The sequence below is a fragment of the Erpetoichthys calabaricus genome, chromosome 7, assembly GCF_900747795.2.
Source record: "Erpetoichthys calabaricus chromosome 7, fErpCal1.3, whole genome shotgun sequence".
Taxonomy (NCBI): Eukaryota; Metazoa; Chordata; class Cladistia; order Polypteriformes; family Polypteridae; genus Erpetoichthys; species Erpetoichthys calabaricus.
In genome coordinates this window covers 13965601-13987568 of record NC_041400.2, presented here as the reverse complement: position 1 = coordinate 13987568, position 21968 = coordinate 13965601, and the positions used below count along the sequence as shown (strand labels likewise).

General features: G+C 42.5%; 1 protein-coding gene across 1 annotated transcript in view; it reads right to left on the bottom strand.

Annotated features, from left to right (window-relative positions):
• Window positions 1–243: 243 nt before the first annotated feature.
• galt (galactose-1-phosphate uridylyltransferase) overlaps window positions 244–21968 on the bottom strand; it is a 258052-nt gene continuing 236327 nt past the window's right edge. The window contains exon 11 of the mRNA XM_051929826.1: window positions 244–428. Coding sequence (XP_051785786.1) covers window positions 360–428 — 69 coding nt within the window. The 3' untranslated portion in view covers window positions 244–359. The remainder of the gene's footprint in view (window positions 429–21968) is intronic.

Genomic DNA, 21968 nt, shown 5'->3' with positions numbered 1-21968 from the left:
TGAATCTAATATACAAGTTTCACTTTTTGAATGGAATTACTGAAATAAATCAACTTTGTCATGATATTCTAATTTTATGACCAGCACCTGTATAGCAGGTTGGAGAATGACTGACTGTCTCTGTATACTTGCAATACATAAAACAAAATTTCATGGGGTATACTTACTTTTTCACATGACTAACTGTGTATATTTGCACTTAATAACAATATAATGAAGAAGGAACAGAAAACGCCACTGCAGTTTTATTGGTGGTAGCAGTATTGCTCATTTATATAGTGATCCCACAAAGGTAAGATCAATTTCCAGGAGTTACAATTCTTGCCTGGGTCCTACTTGAAGGATGCCTGTTTTTCATTTCAGGTTTCTTTTTCCTGCCTTTTCATGGCATAGTGCTCCTCAGATAGATTCCGTAGTCTCTCCGCAGCCTTAAAAAAAAAAGAAAAAAAAGAGGGTGAAAACAAATAAACACACTGGTTAAGGTCAGACAGAGCAAAGAACTGCTTTGAAGAAAATGCACAAAAATACCTCATGGTCTTTAGTTTTCAATGTTACAAAAATGCATTACATGAAATTTTTAAAATGTTATATTGTCATATATCAAAGGCTATATTTATAGTACTTTACTTAAATGAAATGGATTGGTGCCTTGTGTGTGGCGTGTGCCCGCGTCCATGTGGGTTTTCTCCAGGCACGCTGCACACCTCCTACAGGGTAAGTGAGGTGCGTTTATGGCTGTGTTTATGTGCATCCTGGCACGGCGTCATTTTGCCATGTATAGTTTTATTTTTGGAGTAACAATAAAATTTTTACTCAAGGCCATCAGCGTGGTTACCCAAACCAACCATAAGCTTAGAGACACGGGGACGGTGACATAGTTTATGACACAGCTCCACAACTTTATGATATTCCTTCAGGATTGCATCCTAGAGCTACATCTTTTTAAAGTAATGAAGAACAGGCCTCTCCAAAAACTTGAATTTAATAAAAATTGCTATTTTCAGCTTTCTGTAACCACACAATGTTAGTCATCCTCAAGTGCTGAAACTGCTGTAGGTGACACACTGGCATGAGTGCTGCTACCTCTTTATCTCCATTTCCTAGGTAAATTTGTGACTCTAAACTGGGCCCGGTATGAGTGTGTGTTTGGTTTGTGTGTAAGTGTCCTCTGGGATGGACTAATGCTCCAAGATTGTGTCCCACCTTCCAGAATGAGCATTGGTTTCTCAGGTTCCTATACTAGATAAAAGGGGTTACAAAAATGGATGGATTGAATAATATACAATGAATTCAGAAAGTACTCAGACCCCTCCACTATTAACACATCTTGTTACATTGCAGCCATACACTAAAATTATTTAAATGTATTTTTTTCATCATCAAGCAACACTCAATGCTCCAGAATGAGAAAGTGAAAACAGGATTTTTGGAATTTTTACAAATTTATTAAAAATAAAAAACTGAAATATGTCATTGACACACATGTTCAGACCCTTCACTCAGCACTTTGTTGAAGCCCCTTTGGCAGCCTGTTCCAGCCAGGAGTCTTCTTGGGTCTGATGCGACAGGTGACAATATCACATCAAAGCAAATATTTAGAACCTTTGCTATGACATTTGAAATGTGACTCAGGTTATTGATCATCGTTGAGATGTTTCTGCACCTTGTTTAGAATCTGCCTGTGGTCAGCTCAGTTGATTGGACTTGATTAGGAAAAGCACACACCATGTGCATCCAAGCCATGAAGTTGAAGGAACTGCCTACAGAGCTTAGCGACAGGATTGCTACAAGGCACAGATCTGGAGAAGGCTACAGAAAACATCTGCAGCACAGAAAGGCAACAGCCATACCACATGCACTTCAGAACAGGTCATCCACCTGAAGTTAAGCAAGTTCAGGCCCAGCCAGTACTTGGATGGAAGACCAACCAGGAAAAGCTTGGGTTGCTGTTGGAAGAGATCTTGGTGAGGCAAGCAGGGGGCGCCTACCCTATGGTCTGAATGTGGACCCCAATTACCCAGTGCAATGATGAGGACACTGTGCTTTAAAAACAGTGTTGTCCTTCGGATGAGATGTAAAACCGAGGTCCTGACTCTCTTTGGTCATTAAAGATCCCTGAGCATCCTTCATAAGAAGTAGGGTGTAGCCCAATGTCCTGACTAAATTGTCCACCACTGCCTGGTCATTCTGACCCCCTGACTCTAATCGTCTCTCTCTCTCTCTCACCCCTTCACCACCTAACTATTGATGTGTTAAGCAAAGCAACCACACACGCGGCATATAAAGACAGATTGGACTGGTCTCAAGGCACAGACTAGCTACAGTTAGGTCCATAAATATTTGGACAGGGACAACTTTTTTTCTAATTTTGGTTCTGTACTTTACCACAATGAATTTTAAATGAAACAACTCGGATGCAGTTGAAGTGCAGACTTTCAGCTTTAATTCAGTGGGATGAACAACAACGATTGCATAAACATGTGAGGCAACTAAAGCATTTTCTTAACACAATCCCTTCATTTCAGGGGTTCAAAAGTAATTGGACAAAAGAAATAACTGGAAATAAAATGTTCATTTCTAATACTTGGTTGAAAACCCTTTGCTGGCAATGACAGCCTTAAGTCTTGAACTCCTGGACATCACCAGATGCTGGGTTTCCTCCTTTTTAATGCTCTGCCAGGCCTTTACTGCAGCGGCTTTCAGTTGCTGTTTGTTTGTGGGCCTTTCTGTCTGAAGTTTAGTCTTCAACAAGTGAAATGCCTGCTCAGTTGGGTTAAGATCAGGTGACTGACTCGGTCATTCAAGAATTTTCCACTTCTTTGCTTTAATAAACTCCTGGGTTGCTTTGGCTGAATGTTTTGGGTCATTGTCCATCTGTATCATGAAACGCCGCCCAATCAATTTGACTGTATTTAGCTGGATTTGAGCAGACAGTATGTCTCTGAACACCTCAGAATTCATTCGGCTGCTTCTGTCCTGTGTCACATCATCAATAAACACTAGTGTCCCAGTGCCACTGGCAGCCATGCACGCCCAAGCCATCGAACTGCCACCACCGTGTTTTACAGATGACGTGGTACACTTTGGATAATGAGCTGTTCCATGCCTTCTCCATACTTTTTTCTTGCCATCATTCTGGTAGAGGTTGATCTTGGTTTCATCTGTCCAAAGAATGTTTTACCAGAACTGTGCTGGCTTTTTTAGATGTTCTTTAGCAAAGTCCAATCTATCCTTTCTATTCTTGAGGCTTATGAGTGGCTTGCACCTTGCAGTGCACCCTCTGTATTTACTTTCATGCAGTCTTCTCTTTATGGTAGACTTGGATATCAATACGCCTACCCCCTGGAGAGTGTTGTTCACTTGGTTGGCTGTTGTGAAGTGGTTTCTCTTCACCATGGAAATGATTCTGCGATCATCCACCACTGTTGTCTTCCGTGGACGTCCAGGTCTTTTTGCGTTGCTGAGTTCACCAGTGCTTGCTTTCTTTCTCAGGATGTACCAAACTGTAGATTTTGCCACTCGTAATATTGTAGTAATTTCTCAGATGGGTTTTTTCTGTTTTCGCAGCTTAAAGATGGCTTCTTTCACCTGCATAGAGAGCTCCTTTGACTGCATGTTGTCTGTTCACAGCAAAATCTTCCACATGCAAGCACCACACCTCAAATCAACTCCAGGCCTTTTATCTGCTTAATTGATAAGGACATAACAACGGACTTGCCCACACCTGCCCATGAAATAGCCTTTGAGTCAATTGTCCAATTACTTTTGAGCCCCTGAAATGAAGGGATTGTGTTAACAAAATGCTTTAGTTGCCTCACATTTTTATGCAATCACTTTGTTCACCCCACTGAATTAAAGCTGAAAGTCTGCACTTCAACTGCATCGGAGTTGTTTTATTTAAAATTCATTGTGGTAACGTAAAGAACCAAAATGAGAAAAAAGTTGTCTCTGTCGAAATATTTAAGGACCTAACTGTATATAAGAAAGGTCAGAATGGGCTCTTTTCCTTTAGGAGACTACGTTCCTTTAATGTGGGTAGTGACATCCTTCACATCTTCTACAATTCTGTGATGACCAGTGTGATTTTCTGTGCTGTGCTGGGCTGTTAACATCATTTCAAGAGAGGCCCACCAAATCAACAAGCTAATTAAAGTGAAGGCTCAGTTGTTAGATGCACTCTGGACCACCTGGAAGAAGCAGCTAAGGAGAGAATTAAAACAAAACTGAGTGCCATTATGAAGAATGCTGCACATCTTCTGTCTGACACGGCGATACGGAGGACTTTCAGCCAATGAATTATTCAAAAGAAGTGTGTTCGTGGTAAGCATACTGGCACAAAATGGCGGCCGTCACATCATCCAGGAGGATGCTGCACATTAGTGGTGACTGAATTGGCTGGCCACTCACTATGTAAAGTGCTTTGAGTAGTGAGAAAAATGCTATATAAATGTAATGAATTATTATTATAAGTTTCCCAAGAGCACAGTGGCCTCCCTAATTCTTAAATGGAAGAAGTTTGGAACAATTGCGATTCTTCTTGGAGCTGGTCATCCACCCAAATTGACCAATCACAGGAGAAGGGCCTCGGTAAGAGAGGTGATTAAGAACTCTATGGTCACTCTGGCTAAGCTCTGGAGAGCCTGTGTGGAGATGGGACAAATTTCCAAACTTCCAAAAGGGAAACCACCATGGCAACACTGCACTAATCTGGGCTTTATTGACACAGTGGTGAGAAAACACATGAAACACCACTCAGAGTTTGCAAAAAGACACTTAAGGGATTCTCAGAGCATGAGAAACAAGATTCTCTAGTCTCATGAAACCAAGATCAAGCTGTTTGACCTCAATTCTAAGTGTCCAGTGTGAAGAAAACCGGGCACTGCCCATCACCTGTACAATACCATTCCATTGGCAGATCATGGTGGTGGCAGCACCATGCATGTTTTTCAAAAGCAGGGACTGGTAGAAAAGCTAGGATTTAGGGGAAGCGGAACAGAGTAAAGTACAGAGATATTCTTAACAAAAATCAGCTTCAGAGCGCTCTGGACCTCACACTAGGCTGAAGATGCACCTTCCAACAGGACAAAGCAAAGACAACTCTGGGAATGTTCTTGAGTGACCCAATCAGAGCCCAATTTATTACCTCTAGGAAGACCTGGAAGTAGCTGTCCACCGACAGTCTCCATCCAACCTGACAGAACTGCAGGATCTGCAAAGACAATCCAAAAATCTCCAAATCCATGCGTGCAAAGCTAGTTGTTTCAGACCCAAGAAGATCCCAGGCTGCAATGGCTGGGAAAGGGGCTTCAAAGAAGTGCGGAGTGAAGGTTCTGAATACTTATGTTAATGGGACATTTCAGTTTTTTATTTTTGATAAATTTGCAGAAATTTCTAAAATCTTGTTTTTGCTTTGTCATTCTGGGGTATTGAGTGTCGCATGGTGAGAGAAAAAATAAATGATTGCAGCAAAAGGCTAAAACATGACAAGATGTGAGGGATCTGAATACTTTCTAAAGACACTGTATGCCTTATTCATATTTCTATGAGAAAGTGATTGTTTTTGTTATATCTGTTTGTAAGGTGTAGCTGGGGTATGCTTAGAAGCTTTTTTGGCAAGACTTAAGCCATTGCAGGCTATACTCCAGGACGACTGCTATTACAAATTCTGACTCTGGACCTCCATTTGCATTTGAATGTAGTAATGGGGGCTCACAATGATATTAATGATCAAAGAATGAGGAAGACAAATGAGCACCTGTGTAACCTCATTTCATTTATTGTATCTTTTGCTTTAAGTGTTTCACTGCGTCTGTCTATTTTCTAGTGAGATTAAATAGTATTTTAAGTAAAAAAAGACAGCATTCCACTCGTCCACTTTCTGAACTCAGTTTATGTACTTCAGCGACAGGAGGAGCTGAAGCCTATCCAAACCACAATGGGAAGAAGACAAGAACTAGAAACACCACTTCATCTTAGGATATCCACTTTCTTCTATCAGGTCAATTTTATTCAGTTTGTGATATATGGCTGGCAGTTTATCCCGGCCAATACCCCCAGGCCGCCAGATGGAGCCCTCCCTGCAACATGGAGGTGCCCCGAATTCCAGCAGGGCCTCATGGACATTGGAGTTTTAATGCACAGCCCTGCTGGATACCATAGGGGCCGCAAGGGGACTCTGCAGGAAAGCCCAGGGACTTCTATTTGCCTTATAACCTGGAAGTACTTCCCAGTCGAGGGGACAGAAGCAATGACGTACTTCCGGGTTGAAGAAAAGGAGTTTTCACCTGACCCGGAAGTGTTAAGAGTCACATGGACTGAGGGACAGAAGCACTTCCGGGTCAAGAAGTATAAAAGCAGATCGAGTCGGGAGGAAGGGTGGCAACGCGTCTGGGAGTGGAGGATTGTTTATTGATTAGTGTTTATGGTATTGATTTATGAGTATTGTGGAGTGGAGGGTGCTTTGTGCACATTATTGTCCTAATAAATATTATAATTGGACTTTTATCTGGTGTTTGGCGTCTGATCCAAGGGTTCAAGCGATATTTGTGGCACTCTTACTCATCCCAGGACAATTTACAGTAGACACACTGGACAAATTTAAGGGTCTAAGGGAGAAGAAGGAGAGGATACTAGAGAATCTGCAAAAACCTCACACATACACGAGAAAGTGTAAACTTCACACAGATAATTCTCAGGCTGCTGCTAATAAATTGGGGTCTTGTGACTCTGATATAGTAGCTATGGAAAACAGCCCGGACACGGACAGGCAGACACCGAAGGTTCTAACACCACACATGGTTTATTAATATTTTCTATATAGTGCACACGCACAACCCAATACCCCTGCACCAATCACCCTCAAGTCCAGGCCTTTCCAATGCCTCTTCTCCTGACCGCCTCCACTCCTCTCCACCGAGTACTGTCCTCTTCCACCCGACTCCAGCTATCGAATGGCGGGAGGTGGCCCCTTTTATGCTCACACAGACATGCTCCAGGTGCCTCCCGCTAAACTTCCTCCGGCACTTACTGGTGTGGCGGAAGTGCCGGCAGAGCACCCAGAAGCACTCCGGGTGTCCCTGGTATTCCTTCCGCCAGCACCTCCAGGTGTGGCGGACGTGCTGACATTCAGAGCTCTTTAGGCATCTGGACGCCCCCTGGCGGTGACCACGGGCCCCTATAGGGTTGAGCTTCCAGGCTCTGTTCCCATGGTCCCCATACCAACCAGGGCGGCTGCACCCTCGTGGTCCGGAGGAGGCGTAATCCCTCTTCCGGTCTTTCCGGCCGTCCTGGCTGGGTACTTCCCCCAGCCGCTCGCCACACAGCATTAACCACTGTGTCACACAAGTCAAATTAAAATTGCTAACTATTGTAAGATGCGTATCTTAGGAATATGAGAGGAAACTGGACTGGAGAACACTGTTGTATAGGAAACAGTTTAACAATTTCAGTTGACAAATCTCAAGTGACAGTCATTAGCCTGGAAGTCAAGCTGAACAAGAGTGCAACGTATACTGAGGAAATGAGAAAACAAAGCAGACATTTAGAACATTTTGATTGGTAAGACTGTGTAGCTATTGATTCCCATTGGAAAGTAACCTTGAGCGTAATGATAATGATGTCTGTAACATTTTCTGTGTGTTTTGAGAAATTGTAAAAATGTTGATGCACTCTGCTAATGGAGATTAAAAAAAAACAAGAAAGCTTGGGGTTTTGTGTATGCAAGAAGGAAGGAGAAGAGTGGCAGTCCTTTACGAGACATTTTTAAATAAAGAACTTTCTTTCAGTTGCTGCTTTTCTGACACTTTTGCAAAAATCTCAGCTCATTTGCTGCTTGGTAAAAATAAATCGACTGTTTCATGGAGTTCTCTCTCACTGGTAAGAAATCTTTTTCTTTTCTTTTCATTTTTGTTTCAGGATATTTCCATAAATGCAAACCAAAGGATCGGTTTTACTGACTTTGAGCAGACAAGAAAGACAGAGAAGGATTATGGTTCTACAGTCTTTAAAGACTCCAGTCTTTCATTTCTCTAGATCACAGAAAGAATTTTTGGATGAACTATGATGCCAATTGTATTATTTGCACCAACATATCGCTGTAAGTCTGCATTAATTTCAAACCCTTTTTACTGAAGAGGATAGACCTCAGTAGCTATCAGGCTTAGAAACCAGTGTTTTGGGGACTACAGTCCTACGCTTTGTTGTCTCCTTATTTTTCCTTTTAATTTTGTTCCTCATCTAAACAAGGCTTCTGCTTTGGCATCCGAAAACCCTGAGCTCTTTGGTCTTTTGCTTTACAATATATCATTTTCAAAGAAGGAAAAATTCGCTATCTGGGAAAGTTTCAGCTATATCCTTGCCATTTCTAATTGGAGTGAATGAAGATTTTGGGAAACCGACCAGGACATAGGATTCTTTATATTACTTTATATTTGCTACTTTTGGTTTTGATGGAAATAAATACAATACAATTTTTAAGTGAAAGCTTAAAGCCAGTGTCTCTGTTTGACTGCTACTAGGGTTGTCAAGAGGATTGTCATTCTTTGTCATCTGGTTGCTATGTCTGCTGTATACCATTTGGTATGGAATTCATAAAAGCAGTGTTAATGTTGGAATGAAAAATGCAATGCGTTTATTACTACATGAATTACAAAATACATTTCAACAGAGGGCGGCACGGTGGCGCAGTGGGTAGCGCTGCTGCCTCGCAGTTGGGAGACCTGGGGACCTGGGTTCGCTTCCCGGGTCCTCCCTGTGTGGAGTTTGCATGTTCTCCCCGTGTCTGCGTGGGTTTCCTCTGGGCGCTCCGGTTTCCTCCCACAGTCCAAAGACATGCAGGTTAGGTGGATTGGCGATTCTAAATTGGCCCTAGTGTGTGCTTGGTGTGTGGGTGTGTTTGTGTGTGTCCTGCGGTGGGTTGGCACCCTGCCCGGGATTGGTTCCTGCCTTGTGCCCTGTGTTGGCTGGGATTGGCTCCAGCATACCCCCGTGACCCTGTGTTTGGATTCAGCGGGTTAGAAAATAGATGGATGGATGGATTTCAACAGATGGTGCACTGCAAACATTATTGGTGAATACATCCAACAGAGAGGAACAGAAGTCAGCTTATTAGATTTCAACCCATCTTAAATGAATCAAGTGACATAATAAAACTCATGGGAAAAAATATTATGGATAGGAAAACTCTATAACAACCATCTTAAAGCTAGGATTCAGACTCATGGGAATTGGGGCTATAAAACAGCAGCAACGTGCCACGCTGTAAGATGGGGTGTCTGGGGTACATGCATTTTAAATAAATTGATAACACACTTTCATTTTCAGATGGGGCGCAGGTAGTGTGGCAGAGTGGCTCTGAAGGCAGATGTGGGGACAGATTTTGCTGAAATCACTTGTGGATTCACCTGTTCTCTTATCAGTGCTGGAGCCATCACTGCCGCATCTGTGTGCCATTGGGTTTTAAAAGGAAACCGAAACACGAGAGAGGGAGAGAGAGAAATAAAGAAAAATGAGAGCCAGGAGTGAAAGTGCAGTATTGGGTGCCTGAGCTGAGCCAGTATGAGGGAGATGAGGGTCGGTAACCCAGAGGAGCAAGTGACCTGTGCTCCATGGGATGGATCATTCCTTGCTGAACTTCTGGAAGACCAGGTACAATGGTGGTGGGGTCCTTCTTAGAGATCCCAAGGATGCTAAGAGTGCGTAGGGGAAGATGGGAGGACAGCTGGAGCAAAATGGTCTGGCAATCAAGATTGGAGAGGGAAGGGAGGGCTGCAGCTGCTGGTGTCTCTGCCAACTGAGCAATCTTTTGGGTGAGCTGGGAAGACAAAGGATTGGAGGACATGTTGGGCTCAGAAAGAAGGGGGAAGAAAAGAGAGGTCTCGATTACTATCTGGTTTTCTTCCAATCTTATTATTGATTTATTTATTGCATTTCAACTCATGGTTTACCACAGATTTTACAGATTATTTATTAATTGATTGAAGACTCCTGAACTGTACTTTTGGACACTACTTTTTGTTTTAAATAAAAGCAATACTGTAGATACTTTGCACCAACCCCTTGCTGACTGTGTGCGTCCTCATTTGCCTGGCTCATCCTTGAATACGTTATCGGAAGTTCTGGGTTTAAGAGGCCCCTGGAAGCAATCAAGGAGAGTGGAGCTAAGGACCGTCACACCCCCAACATGGGAATTTAAAGCAGCTCTATACACTACATGTCCTGGGTATGACGTTAATCTGCATCCATCCCTGCGTGTAGGCCCTTCAACCTGCAGGGAAAAACTTGGGGGCTGCTGGCAGAATCGACACTCCAGCCACCATAAAAAACCTCCCACTGTTCCACTCCATTTGAATTAGTGTGGTGCTGAGGTGTCACCTGTTTCATGGCTGCACTCGGGTCCTCATCTGGATCCTGAGTTGGTTTGTCGTGTGGTGGGAGAAGCAATGCACTATATCAGCACATGCTCCTAACCTCTATACACTGACATACACATTAGTCGCTTAGAAGAAACTGCCCAGCTTAAAAAATAACAACAACATAGGGAGAATTACATAAACTGCATATATAGTATATAACCCTAACTCTAAGCCTAACCCTAACTGCAAACTGCAGATAGTGACCAGTCCAGAATTCCAATCCTAAAGATGCGAGGCAACACCACAATCTATTTTGTCACCTTGCTCCATAAGGACACCATTTAACACAGGATACACTTACTCTTTGACATGGAGCTACAAAATAGCGGGCAGTGCTTACCATTAAATCATCGTGCCACACGTTGGGTAAATTTACATTTGTAAATTTGTGGGCAGAATGGAACAAAAGTTCAGATACTGGGAGATTGTTAGCCCAGATGGCTAAACCTAAGCAAAAATCAAAATCAAAAATCAAGATCAAAACCAGTCACACAATGGGATTTTTAGAAAATGCTAAATACACCCATTAATAGGATTTATCCACAAACTCAGATAAGGAAATACCCTAAAGGGTGACAGTTTAAACTGTGTGATAGAAGCACAGACCAGACATCGTGAAAAGGTTTGGGGCAGCCACCCATATAATATCTCTGGCTGTAAAAGGCTTTTGAAAATAACAGAGTTGTTCACAAGACTGAGTCCAAAACAGAATTAATTCCATGGTGGTAAGATGGCGGCTTTAAAGGCCCATCTAGGAAGTGACATCATCGAAAGGGCCGGAACCGGAAGTGAAGTCTTCTGTACCGGAAGTGACCCCATCTAATGGGGCCGGAACCGGACGTGACATCCTCTAAGGGCCCGGAACAGGAGGTGACATCTTCTGAACCGGACGTGATGTCATTAAAGGGGCCAGAACCGGAAGTGAGGTCTTCAGAGGCGCAAAGGTCTGCAGGGAACTGAGAAAGACAGTCAGTGCACCCCGCCGCCCCCCGGTTAGGTGTGGTATTTTATGTAAACTTTGTATATATATATGTAAACTGAATACCGACAATCACCAGACTGAAACTAAAATTTACTTTCCTGGAACTGCAAGGCAGCAGTGTTAATACCTTTACCCCTGCTACTCTGCCCCAGGGACACACTTACTTTAGAGCCTGAAGCTGTGCCAGCAAAAAGCCAATTTAAAGTTACTAATTAGGAATGGAGGAGGAAAAACAAGCTGGAGGACCCACAAAAACATACAGATTTGAAGAGACCCCATACAGTAGGTCCCCAGATCAAGAATCAAAACCCAAGTCCTTGGAGTAGTGAGGTGGGAATACTTAAAGGTGTCATAAGAAAGAATAAACTTCTGCCTTGGTTAGAATTTGGGAAATGAATTGATTTTTTTTTCATTTAGAATGTGTCGAAATTAATATTGGATGCCTTTTTTCTCCCGTATTCTCTTAACACAGTGCAGAAGTGAGCTAGCGAGCTCACAAAAGACTATGCGTGCTTATGTAAAGTGCATCCAGGCAATATAAATAATACTTGTTGACAGACTGCCTAATGTAATGCTCCAAAGGCACAATAGGACATCCTAGGAATCAGGCTGTCGTCTTGGAGTGCTAGCACATTGGGGCTTTCATGTAATGTTTTAAAGTTTTTTACTTAGCCGTCTCTTTTCTTTTGTGGTAAACATGGCTGTTTAATGTGTATTCAATTTCTTGCACAGCATGTTGCACTTCCTTTTTGAACTTGGTGCCAGCTTTATGACAGACCAAAGTTACAAGCTCTGGTATTTAACCTGTCACTCACAATTTTGCCTATTGATTCTTATTTTCTGAAAAACCAGACAAAAGCCTCCAAAATACTCAGAAGTGCGATGTGGAATTCTAAGTGGATCAAGCTACTCATGGGGTCATGTTCCCTGCAGCACGCTTACCAGACGTACTGTCTGAAAGGAAGTGTTCATTTTATGGTACTGCTATTAAGAGTTTATCAGAATTCTGGGTTTCAAGAAGAGAACATGTAGGCCATATTTTCATAGTATCACACAAGCACACTTTTAAAGGCCATCTTTTCTGAATCTGCTTGATCATAGCCACATTAGCTTCAAGGCAGGAACCCACCATGGATGATGCAGCAGTCCATTACTGGGCACATTCATACACACACCCATAGGGGGTCAATTTTGGGCTGCCAAATAAGAAAGTATTTCAGAGATAGATAGATAGATAGATAGATAGATAGATAGATAGATAGATAGATAGATAGATAGATAGATAGATAGATAGATAGATAGATAGATAGATAGATAGATAGATAGATAGATAGAGTTAGGTCCATAAATATTTCGAAAGAAACAACTTTTTTTCTAATTTTGGTTCTGTACATTACCACAATGAATTTTAAATGAAACAACTCAGATGTAGTTGAAGTGCAGACTTTCAGCTTTAATTCAGTGGGGTGAACAAAACGATTGCATAAAAATGTGAGGCAACTAAAGCATTTTGTTAACACAATCCCTCAATTTCAGGGGCTCAAAAGTAATTGGACAATTGATTCAAAGGCTATTTCATGGGCAGGTGTGGGCAAGTCCGTCCGTCGTCCGTCGTTATGTCATTATCAATTAAGCAGATAAAAGGCCTGGAGTTGATTTGAGGTGTGGTGCTTGCATGTGGAAGATTTTGCTGTGAACAGACAACATGCGGTCAAAGGAGCTCTCCATGCAGGTGAAAGAAGCCATCCTTAAGCTGCGAAAACAGAAAAAACCCATCCAAGAAATTGCTCCAATATTACGAGTGGCAAAATCTACAGTTTGGTACATCCTGAGAAAGAAAGCAAGCACTGGTGAACTCCGCAATGCAAAAAGACCTGGACGTCCACGGAAGACAACAGTGGTGGATGATCGCAGAATCATTTCCATGGTGAAGAGAAACCCCTTTACAACAGCCAACTAAGTGAACAACACTCTACAGGGGGTAGGCTTATCGATATCCAAGTCTACCATAAAGAGAAGACTGCATGAAAGTAAATACAGAGAGTGCACTGCAAGGTGCAAGCCACTCATAAGCCTCAAGAATAGAAAGGCTAGATTGGACTTTGCTAAAGAACATCTAAAAAAGCCAGCACAGTTCTGGAAAAAGATTCTTTGGACAGATGAAACCAAGATCAACCTCTACCAGAATGATGGCAAGAAAAAAATATGGAGAAGGCGTGGAACAGCTCATTATCCAATGCATACCACGTCATCTGTAAAACATGGTGGAGGCAGTGTGATGGCTTGGACGTGCATGGCTGCCAGTGGCACTGGGACACTAGTGTTTATTGATGATGTGGCACAAGACAGAAGCAGCCGAATGAATTCTGAGGTGTTCAGAGACATACTGTCTGCTCAAATCCCGTTTCATGATACAGATGGACAATGACCCAAAACATACAGCCAAAGCAACCCAGGATTTTATTAAAGCAAAGAAGTGGAAAATTCTTGAATGGCCAAGTCAGTCACCTGATCTTAACCCAATTGAGCAGGCATTTCACTTGTTGAAGACTAAACTTCAGACAGAAAGGCCCACAAACAAACAGCAACTGAAAGCCGCTGCAGTAAAGGCCTGGCAGAGCTTTAAAAAGGAGGAAACCCAGCATCTGGTGATGTCCAGGAGTTCAAGACTTCAGGCTGTCATTGCCAGCAAAGGGTTTTCAACCAAGTATTAGAAATTAACATTTTATTTCCAGTTATTTAATTTGTCCAATTACTTTTGAGCCCCTGAAATGAAGGGATTGTGTGAAAAAAATGCTTTAGTTGCCTCACATTTTTATGCAATCGTTTTGTTCACCCCACTGAATTAAAGCTGAAAGTCTGCACTTCAACTGCATCTGAGTTGTTTCATTTAAAATTCATTGTGGTAATGTACAGAACCAAAATTAGAAAAAAGTTGTCTGTCCAAATATTTATGGACCTAACTGTGGATAGATAGATAGATAGATAGATAGATAGATAGATAGATAGATAGATAGATAGATAGATAGATAGATAGATAGATAGATAGATAGATAGTGTCACACATGTACGATTAGGAGGCAGTCAAAGAGCCTAAAGGTGAGTAAAACATCGCGAGATAAGGGGATGTCACGTGGTATTTACCTGAACTCTCTTTTGCCAACAGGAAACAAGAAGAAATTAATCCCGCAACTTCCGGTTTTTCAAAATGGCCGTGATGACGTCACTTCCGGCCAATATTGATGATGTCACTTCCGGCACCCACAAACCACCTCACTTCCGGCTCCTCAAAATAACGTCACTTCCGGTTCCTGTCGCCACATCACCATTTTGCCAACCATTTCCTGTCACATGTTTTTTTGTTCTATAAAACCACCATTTTGTTTCAGTAATGTTGTTCATTGTACTTTCAAGACTTTGAATCACTGCATTTTTCAATATTGTCTGCACGACAATATACGGGGACGGTCCCCAAATCTTTATTTTGTATTTGTGACTTTCTTTTTCGATCACAATTGGCGTAGTCGGCAGGATTTAATTGTTCAAGATGTCAGAAGAACAAGACCTGAATACCGTTCTCTCCACGATCATGGGAGATTTACAGACCCTGAAAATTCAGATGGGGGAGACTAGGACTCAGTTGGCGGAATCGGAGGCTCGTTCGGCAGCTAAGATACGGACGGAGGTCGCTCGGTCACCACCCATTGCTTTGACTACTCTTACTGAATCTGATGATATTGAAACGTATTTTTTGATCTTCGAGCGTACCGCTAAGCGGAACGCATGGCCGAGGTCGGAGTGGGTGTACCAACTGGCTCCCTACCTGAAACGAACGGCGCAGAGGGCCTATTATGATTTAACTGAGGAGCAGGCTGCTGATTATGACGCTCTCAAACTAGAGGTCTTTAAACGCTACGGCGTATCTCCGGAGCAGCAGGCAAGAGAGTGGAGGGAGTGGCGATTTGACCCTGAGAGGCCACTGAGAACCCAGGGCTTTGAAGCCTGGGGAAAGGTCTGTCGTTGGCTACGGCCCGACGTCAATGACTCTCATAAGATGGCCGAAATTCTAGCGTGTGAGACCTTTGTTCATGCCCTCCCCGAACACATAGCCCAGCAAGTCCGGAAACACACTTACGAGGACATGGACTCTCTTATAAAAATCGCGGAGCGTCATTGGGCGGTTTGCAAATCGGGACGATCAGAACGGTTCTGTCGCCGAACCCAACAGGCACATGGGGCAGCTCCTGAGCCCCCCCGACAAGCTCCCGAACCTGCCGTCCGTAGAAGGGACAGACCAGCCAATCTTCCCCGCTGTTTCAAGTGTGGGGAGGTTGGACATCTGTCTCCTAGCTGCTCCTTTGAACCGATGGATTGTTCGTTGGTAAGGGGGGAAAGGTACTGTGCCACCGTGAGTAACCCTTTGTCTCTCCCCTATACAGGTGCAGTTATTATAAATGGCAGAAAGGTAAGGGCAATGTTTGATTCCGGGAGTAACATTTCTATTGTTGCTACCCGTTTCGTTTTACCGCAACAGTGGACTAAAATAAAAACCAGTCTAAAATGTATTCACGGTGATATCCGGTATTATAAAACAGCCAGATGTATTGTGACAGTAAATGGAAATCTAACAAGTATGGCCATGGCTGTGTTACCAGATCCTCCGTTTCCAGTTATACTTGGTAGGAACTGGAATGAAATTATTAGCGGTAAAAACGTAACTGTACCAAAGAAATATTTAGGCTTAATGATGGAACAAACTGATCCGACTGCCTCCATGTCATGTCCCTCAGTAGCACGGGCGGATACTAGCACCCAGTGCGAAGAAATCGATGTCCCATCGTCCTCTGCGGGAGCTAATACAGTTAACGTGGAGGACGTGGAGGCAGTAGCCCCTCCCATGGAGGTCGGACAAGATCCAATACAAGCATTAACGTCCCAATTCCTTCTAACACCCTCATCCTTTAAAAGAGAACAGTGGAACGATGATTCCTTAAAGTTTGCTAGAAATGCTATAGTGTCCACCGAGGGTTATACAACTCTGAATCCTGCCGACTACGCCAATTGTGATCGAAAAAGAAAGTCACAAATACAAAATAAAGATTTGGGGACCGTCCCCGTATATTGTCTTGCAGCCAATATTGAAAAATGCAGTGATTCAAAGTCTTGAAAGTACAATGAACAACATTACTGAAACAAAATGGTGGTTTTATAGAACAAAAAAACATGTGACAGGAAATGGTTGGCAAAATGGTGATGTGGCAACAGGAACCGGAAGTGACGTTATTTTTGAGGAGCCGGAAGTGAGGTTGTTTGTGGGTGCCGGAAGTGACATCATCAATATTGGCCGGAAGTGACGTCATCGCGGCCATTTTGAAAACCCGGAAGTTGCAGGATTAATTTTCTTCTTGTTTCCTGTTGGCAAAAAAGAGTTCAGGTAAGTACCACGTGACATCCCCTTATCTCGCGATGTTTTACTCACCTTTAGGCTCTTTGACTGCCTCCTAATCGTACATGTGTGACAATAGATAGATAGATAGATAGATAGATAGATAGATAGATAGATAGATAGATAGATAGATAGATAGATAGATAGATAGATAGATAGATAGATAGATAGATAGATAGATAGATAGATAGAAATGTTATTAAACCTGAAGGATATTGTAGACAGTGTCCACACAAATGTTAATAACTGCAGTAATGCAGACCATAAGTCAGTTAATATCCTCACCATACTGTTTATAGAACTCAAACAGCCCTTCAAAAAGTTCTTTCCGTCAGGTGACCGTATCCTCACTAACCTGGTGTTAACCGGCTTGTAGCAGTGCTACTTAAATGGACTGCAAATCCCAGAAGTCCTGGGAGTACTTTGCCATTGGGTGTTGCCACAGGGGCTGCTGGGGAAATATGGTACAGTGCAGACTTCAAAAGTGAACCAGAAAAAGCAGTCAGGATCACAATCATCCATCCATCCATTTTCCAACCCGCTGAATCCGAACACAGGGTCACGGGGGTCTGCTGGAGCCAATCCCAGCCAACACAGGGCACAAGGCAGGAACCAATCCTGGGCAGGGTGCCAACCCACCGCAGGACACACACAAACACACCCACACACTAAGCACACACTAGGGCCAATTTAGAATCGCCAATCCACCTAACCTGCATGTCTTTGGACTGTGGGAGGAAACCCACGCAGACACGGGGAGAACATGCAAACTCCACGCAGGGAGGACCTGGGAAGTGAACCCAGGTCCCCAGGTCTCCCAACTGCGAGGCAGCAGCGCTACCCACTGCGCCACCGTGCCGCCCGATCACAATCATCTATGACTAATTGTTTCAACACTTCACCTTCAATCGGACTACAAATACAATCATCCTGGATTATATTTTTTCTGGATGTATGTTCTTGTCCTGTCCCTTCTTGTTCGTGTGAATTCATCTTGGTTGGATATGTCTTCATCTGGGGAGCACTCCCAATCGCTTCAAATCTTCACATAACAACTGAAACCCAGTAGAAAAAAAATACCATTCATAACATTCAGGGGTCCATTGTCTTGATCATCATCATTCGCATCTGTAGAACCAGACTGTCCCTGAAGTGTATTGTAGGTGTTTATCATTTTATGCTTAGTGCTTTATCAGGTTTCATTTGTTCAGTGTTATTTCAGTAATTAATTGCATGGGCTTTTTTGTGTGCATTGTTTGTTTATTAATTGTTTTTCACCCTTTATTTGATCAGTGTAATGTTTATTATCAATTCATTTTGAGACGCTTAATTATGTGTTTCTGGGTGTGTTCCTGGGGTGACCAAAATAAGACAAACAAATCACCATTTATCAGAAGTGTGCATCTGAGCATCATGAATCCACAGCAGGTTGCTATTGAACAATGGGCTTATAAAGGGACATAAGGTGAACCAGATTGTGGTCTGATCTCCAATGTGGGAGGGAAATGGAAAAAAAATTGCAGACACAGGGAGAATATGCAAACTCCAACAGGCCAGGCTTTGGACCCAGGACTCTGTGTCTTCATCTAAAGAATAAAAATTTTCACCATAAATTGTCCCACCTTTTAAAGTGAATGTAGTTGAATATACACAGTGGACTGGTGGCTCTGTGGCTAAGCACCTGCGCTGGTAGCTGGAAGGTTGCCAGTTCAAATCCTGTTACTGTGAGAAGGTATCCTACAATGTTGGGCCCTTAAGCAAGGCCCTTAACCTGAAAATTGGTCCAGGGTGCTGTACAATGGCTGACCATGTGCTCTGACCCCCGAAAAGGTCAAAAATACAATTGACCCTCAGGGATTAACAAAGGATATCAAAATGTAAAAAGATGGTACAGTCTTTCAAACGAATACAATCGCAGGACAGCAGTTGTCAAACTCTCATACCGTGGGTACATAATTAGAGAGATTCTGATATTTTGTTCTCCCACCTGACATATAGGGATTTCACTCTTCAGCCCTCAAAGATCTTTTTTATATGAGAATGGCTCCTAATTTAAAAAAAAAAGTGTGCTAACAGAGGTAAACTAGATTAGTGGTAAATGGGGCTTTTGCCCTCTTTTGGGAGAAGTCAGCGGGAATCAAGTAATGCTGCTGAAAAAGTTGTTGGGAGTGTTAGCAATTAAAAGATCAGTGTTTCTAATTTGGAGAAGGTTTAAAGGCACTGTCAAAGAAGAATCAATGGCGGATTAGAGCAGCCAGTCAGAATAACGAGTGGATTAAGAGGATGTTGCTTCACTTTCCTATGGGTGTACAGTTCAGGGCAGAATATCATTTCAGTTTATCTGGGCTCCACCACTAATATCTTCTCATTTTCACTCTGGATGTTTCTAATAGGATTAACCAAAATCAGACCAGAAAAATAATATAAGAATGTACTGCTGGTATCAGTTTTTAAAATGACAGATTCTTTCACATAGCATATTCCTATTAGAGCGCACCACCAAACGCTCCATGATTGTATTTTTTTTGTATGTCTAGCATATGATTACTGCTTATACTTAGCACATCTAACGGCTCTATCTTGTATATTTTCATCTTTCCCGGTCCCCTGTGTTAAAACTTGAATGTCTGGCCAAGCAGCTCTTTTCTTAGCTATAGGAAACAGCTTAACTGAAAATGAGAGAAGCCGTGAAATTACAAATTATCCTTTAGGGATAGACCTGTTCTGTCACCTCATATTATTGTGGGAAAAGCCTCTGTAAATCCTCTGAAAGAAGCAGGCAGGTAATAATAACAATAATAATCATAATAAGAATTCTTTACATTTATATAGTGCTTTCTTGCTACTCAAAGTGGTTCAGTGAGTGGGGAGCCACTTCAACCACCACAAATGTGCAGCCTCCTCCTGGATGATGTAACGGCAGCCATTTTTGCTCCAGAACATTCACCACACATGAGCTGTTAGGTGGTGAAGTGGTAAGAGTGATAGCCAATTAGAGGCAGGGAATGATTAGGGGACCAGAATGACTAGGCCTTGGTGGGCAAGTTAGCCTGAACATCAGGATACGTCCTAGTCTTTACAAAAGGATGCTCGGGGATCTTTTATGACCCCGGAGAGTCAGGACCTCGGTTTTATGTCTCATCCGAAGGACGGCACCATGTTTTTCCCCATCACTGCACTGGTGACATTGGGATCCATATTCAGGCCACTGGGTAAGTGCAAACTGCTGGCCTCACCAACACCTCTTCCAGGAGCAACCCAAGCTTTTCCTAGATGGCCTCCAATCCAAGTATTAGCCGGGCCCGAACTTGCTTAGCTTCAGGTGGATGACCTGAATGTTTTGACATTTTATTGTTATAAACCCCTAATTTCAGGGAACTTTTCAATCCCCTTTTCACTAAGTTGTTTGGAGTTCCTTTGTCTTCATGGTGTAGATCAGGCACACAAGAGCATTTAGACTACAATCAACTGAAACCCCTGACAGGTAATCTCCATTGACATAATTCTGTGAATTCTAAAACCGTTGGGCTACACCGGTTATGATTTAGAGGCATCAAGTCTAAACCTCCTTAACGTTACATTTTTTCTCCAAAAAAAAATGTAAAAAGCATTGCATTTTTTGGTTTGAAAAATTGCCTTCTTATTAAATTTCATCTTTCTACTGTAAAACATGTGAAACATTAAAAGTTCAAAGTCAGAAGTGTAGAAAGCATAATAATAATAATACAGCAACAACAACAATAAGAAGAAGAAGAAGAGCATAAGAACATAGTAAGAGTGCCATTAACGTCACTTTCGGGTTCACCGGAATCACTTTCGGTTTCACTATCCATTTTGTGGAAAAAACCGAATTCTCAGGCCATCGCAATATTTTCTTCTCCTGGTTGAAATAATTTGTCTCATTATTTCAAAAATTGCTAAATTTATGTTGATGAGCTCAATGTACAGTGATAAGCTCAGCAGCCAACCTTTGGGAGCAGCGTTGAGTAACATGTTCAAGGTAATGTGCGCTACGTAGTTCGATCATTGAGTGTTGTCGGAGGTCTCATTTGAACTGTTGTTTTTCTTATGATTTCTGGTCTATTGGATTCTTCACTTATATTCTTCATTTGCTATTTGGATTACATCTTGGACTTGTTTGCCCAGAATTGCATATGTAGTCTTATCCATCTGGCTCCTACTTTTGCGTTTTGCTATTTTGTTGTTCTTTTTTGATATATTTCTAATAAATTATTTATAAAGATCCTGGACTGGACTTGTCTTATCAAGCCAGAGGTTTACGTTTCCTCTCTCTTCAATTGCCTTTAATTTAAAAAAAATATACGAATGAAACATGGGATTACCCATTTATTTATGACAACAGACGGTTATATAGTAGGCTGTAATTCTTTTCCTGTACTTTGTTCTCATTAGTTTAGATCAACACATATGGCCAAATAAAGTTTGTACGTTATGGGAGATGGCCGGCTGTTTATCCCGGAGAGCACCCCCAGGCCGCTAGATGGAGCCCTCCCTGTGGCATGGGAGTGCCCCAAAGACCAGCAGGGAATTATAGACAGTGAAATTTTTATTCCCAACCCTGCTGGACACCGTGGGGCCCACCAGAGGATGCTGCAGGGAGGCTCAAGGACTTATGCATGCCCTATAACCCGGAAACACGTCATCATCATATGACCAGAAGGGACGACATGTGTCCAGGTTGAAGAAAAGGACTTTTAATCTGACCCGGAAGTGATAAGGACTCATGGACTGCTGGGCTGGAGCCATTTCCAGGTCGGAGAGTATAAAAGGACGCTGGGAAAGCCCAGACGCTGAGCTGAGCTGGGAGGTAGGGTGGCGATGTGTCTAGGAGAGGAGGGTTGGTATTGTATTTGGATTATTGATTTGTATGAATAGTGTGGAGTGGAGGGTGCTTTGTGCACGTTATTATTATATAATAAATAATAATTGTACTTTTACCGGGTGTTTGGAGTGGTACCTGAGGGTTCAAGGGAGCACTAATATGCTCTACTGCTACAACGTTCAATTGGTTATGTAAATTTCTGGAACATTTCAGATATGTTTTAAAGTTTTAAAACTAGCTCCCCATTTTAGGCCTTTGCACGCTGAAGCCTCCTTGTGGTGGTTG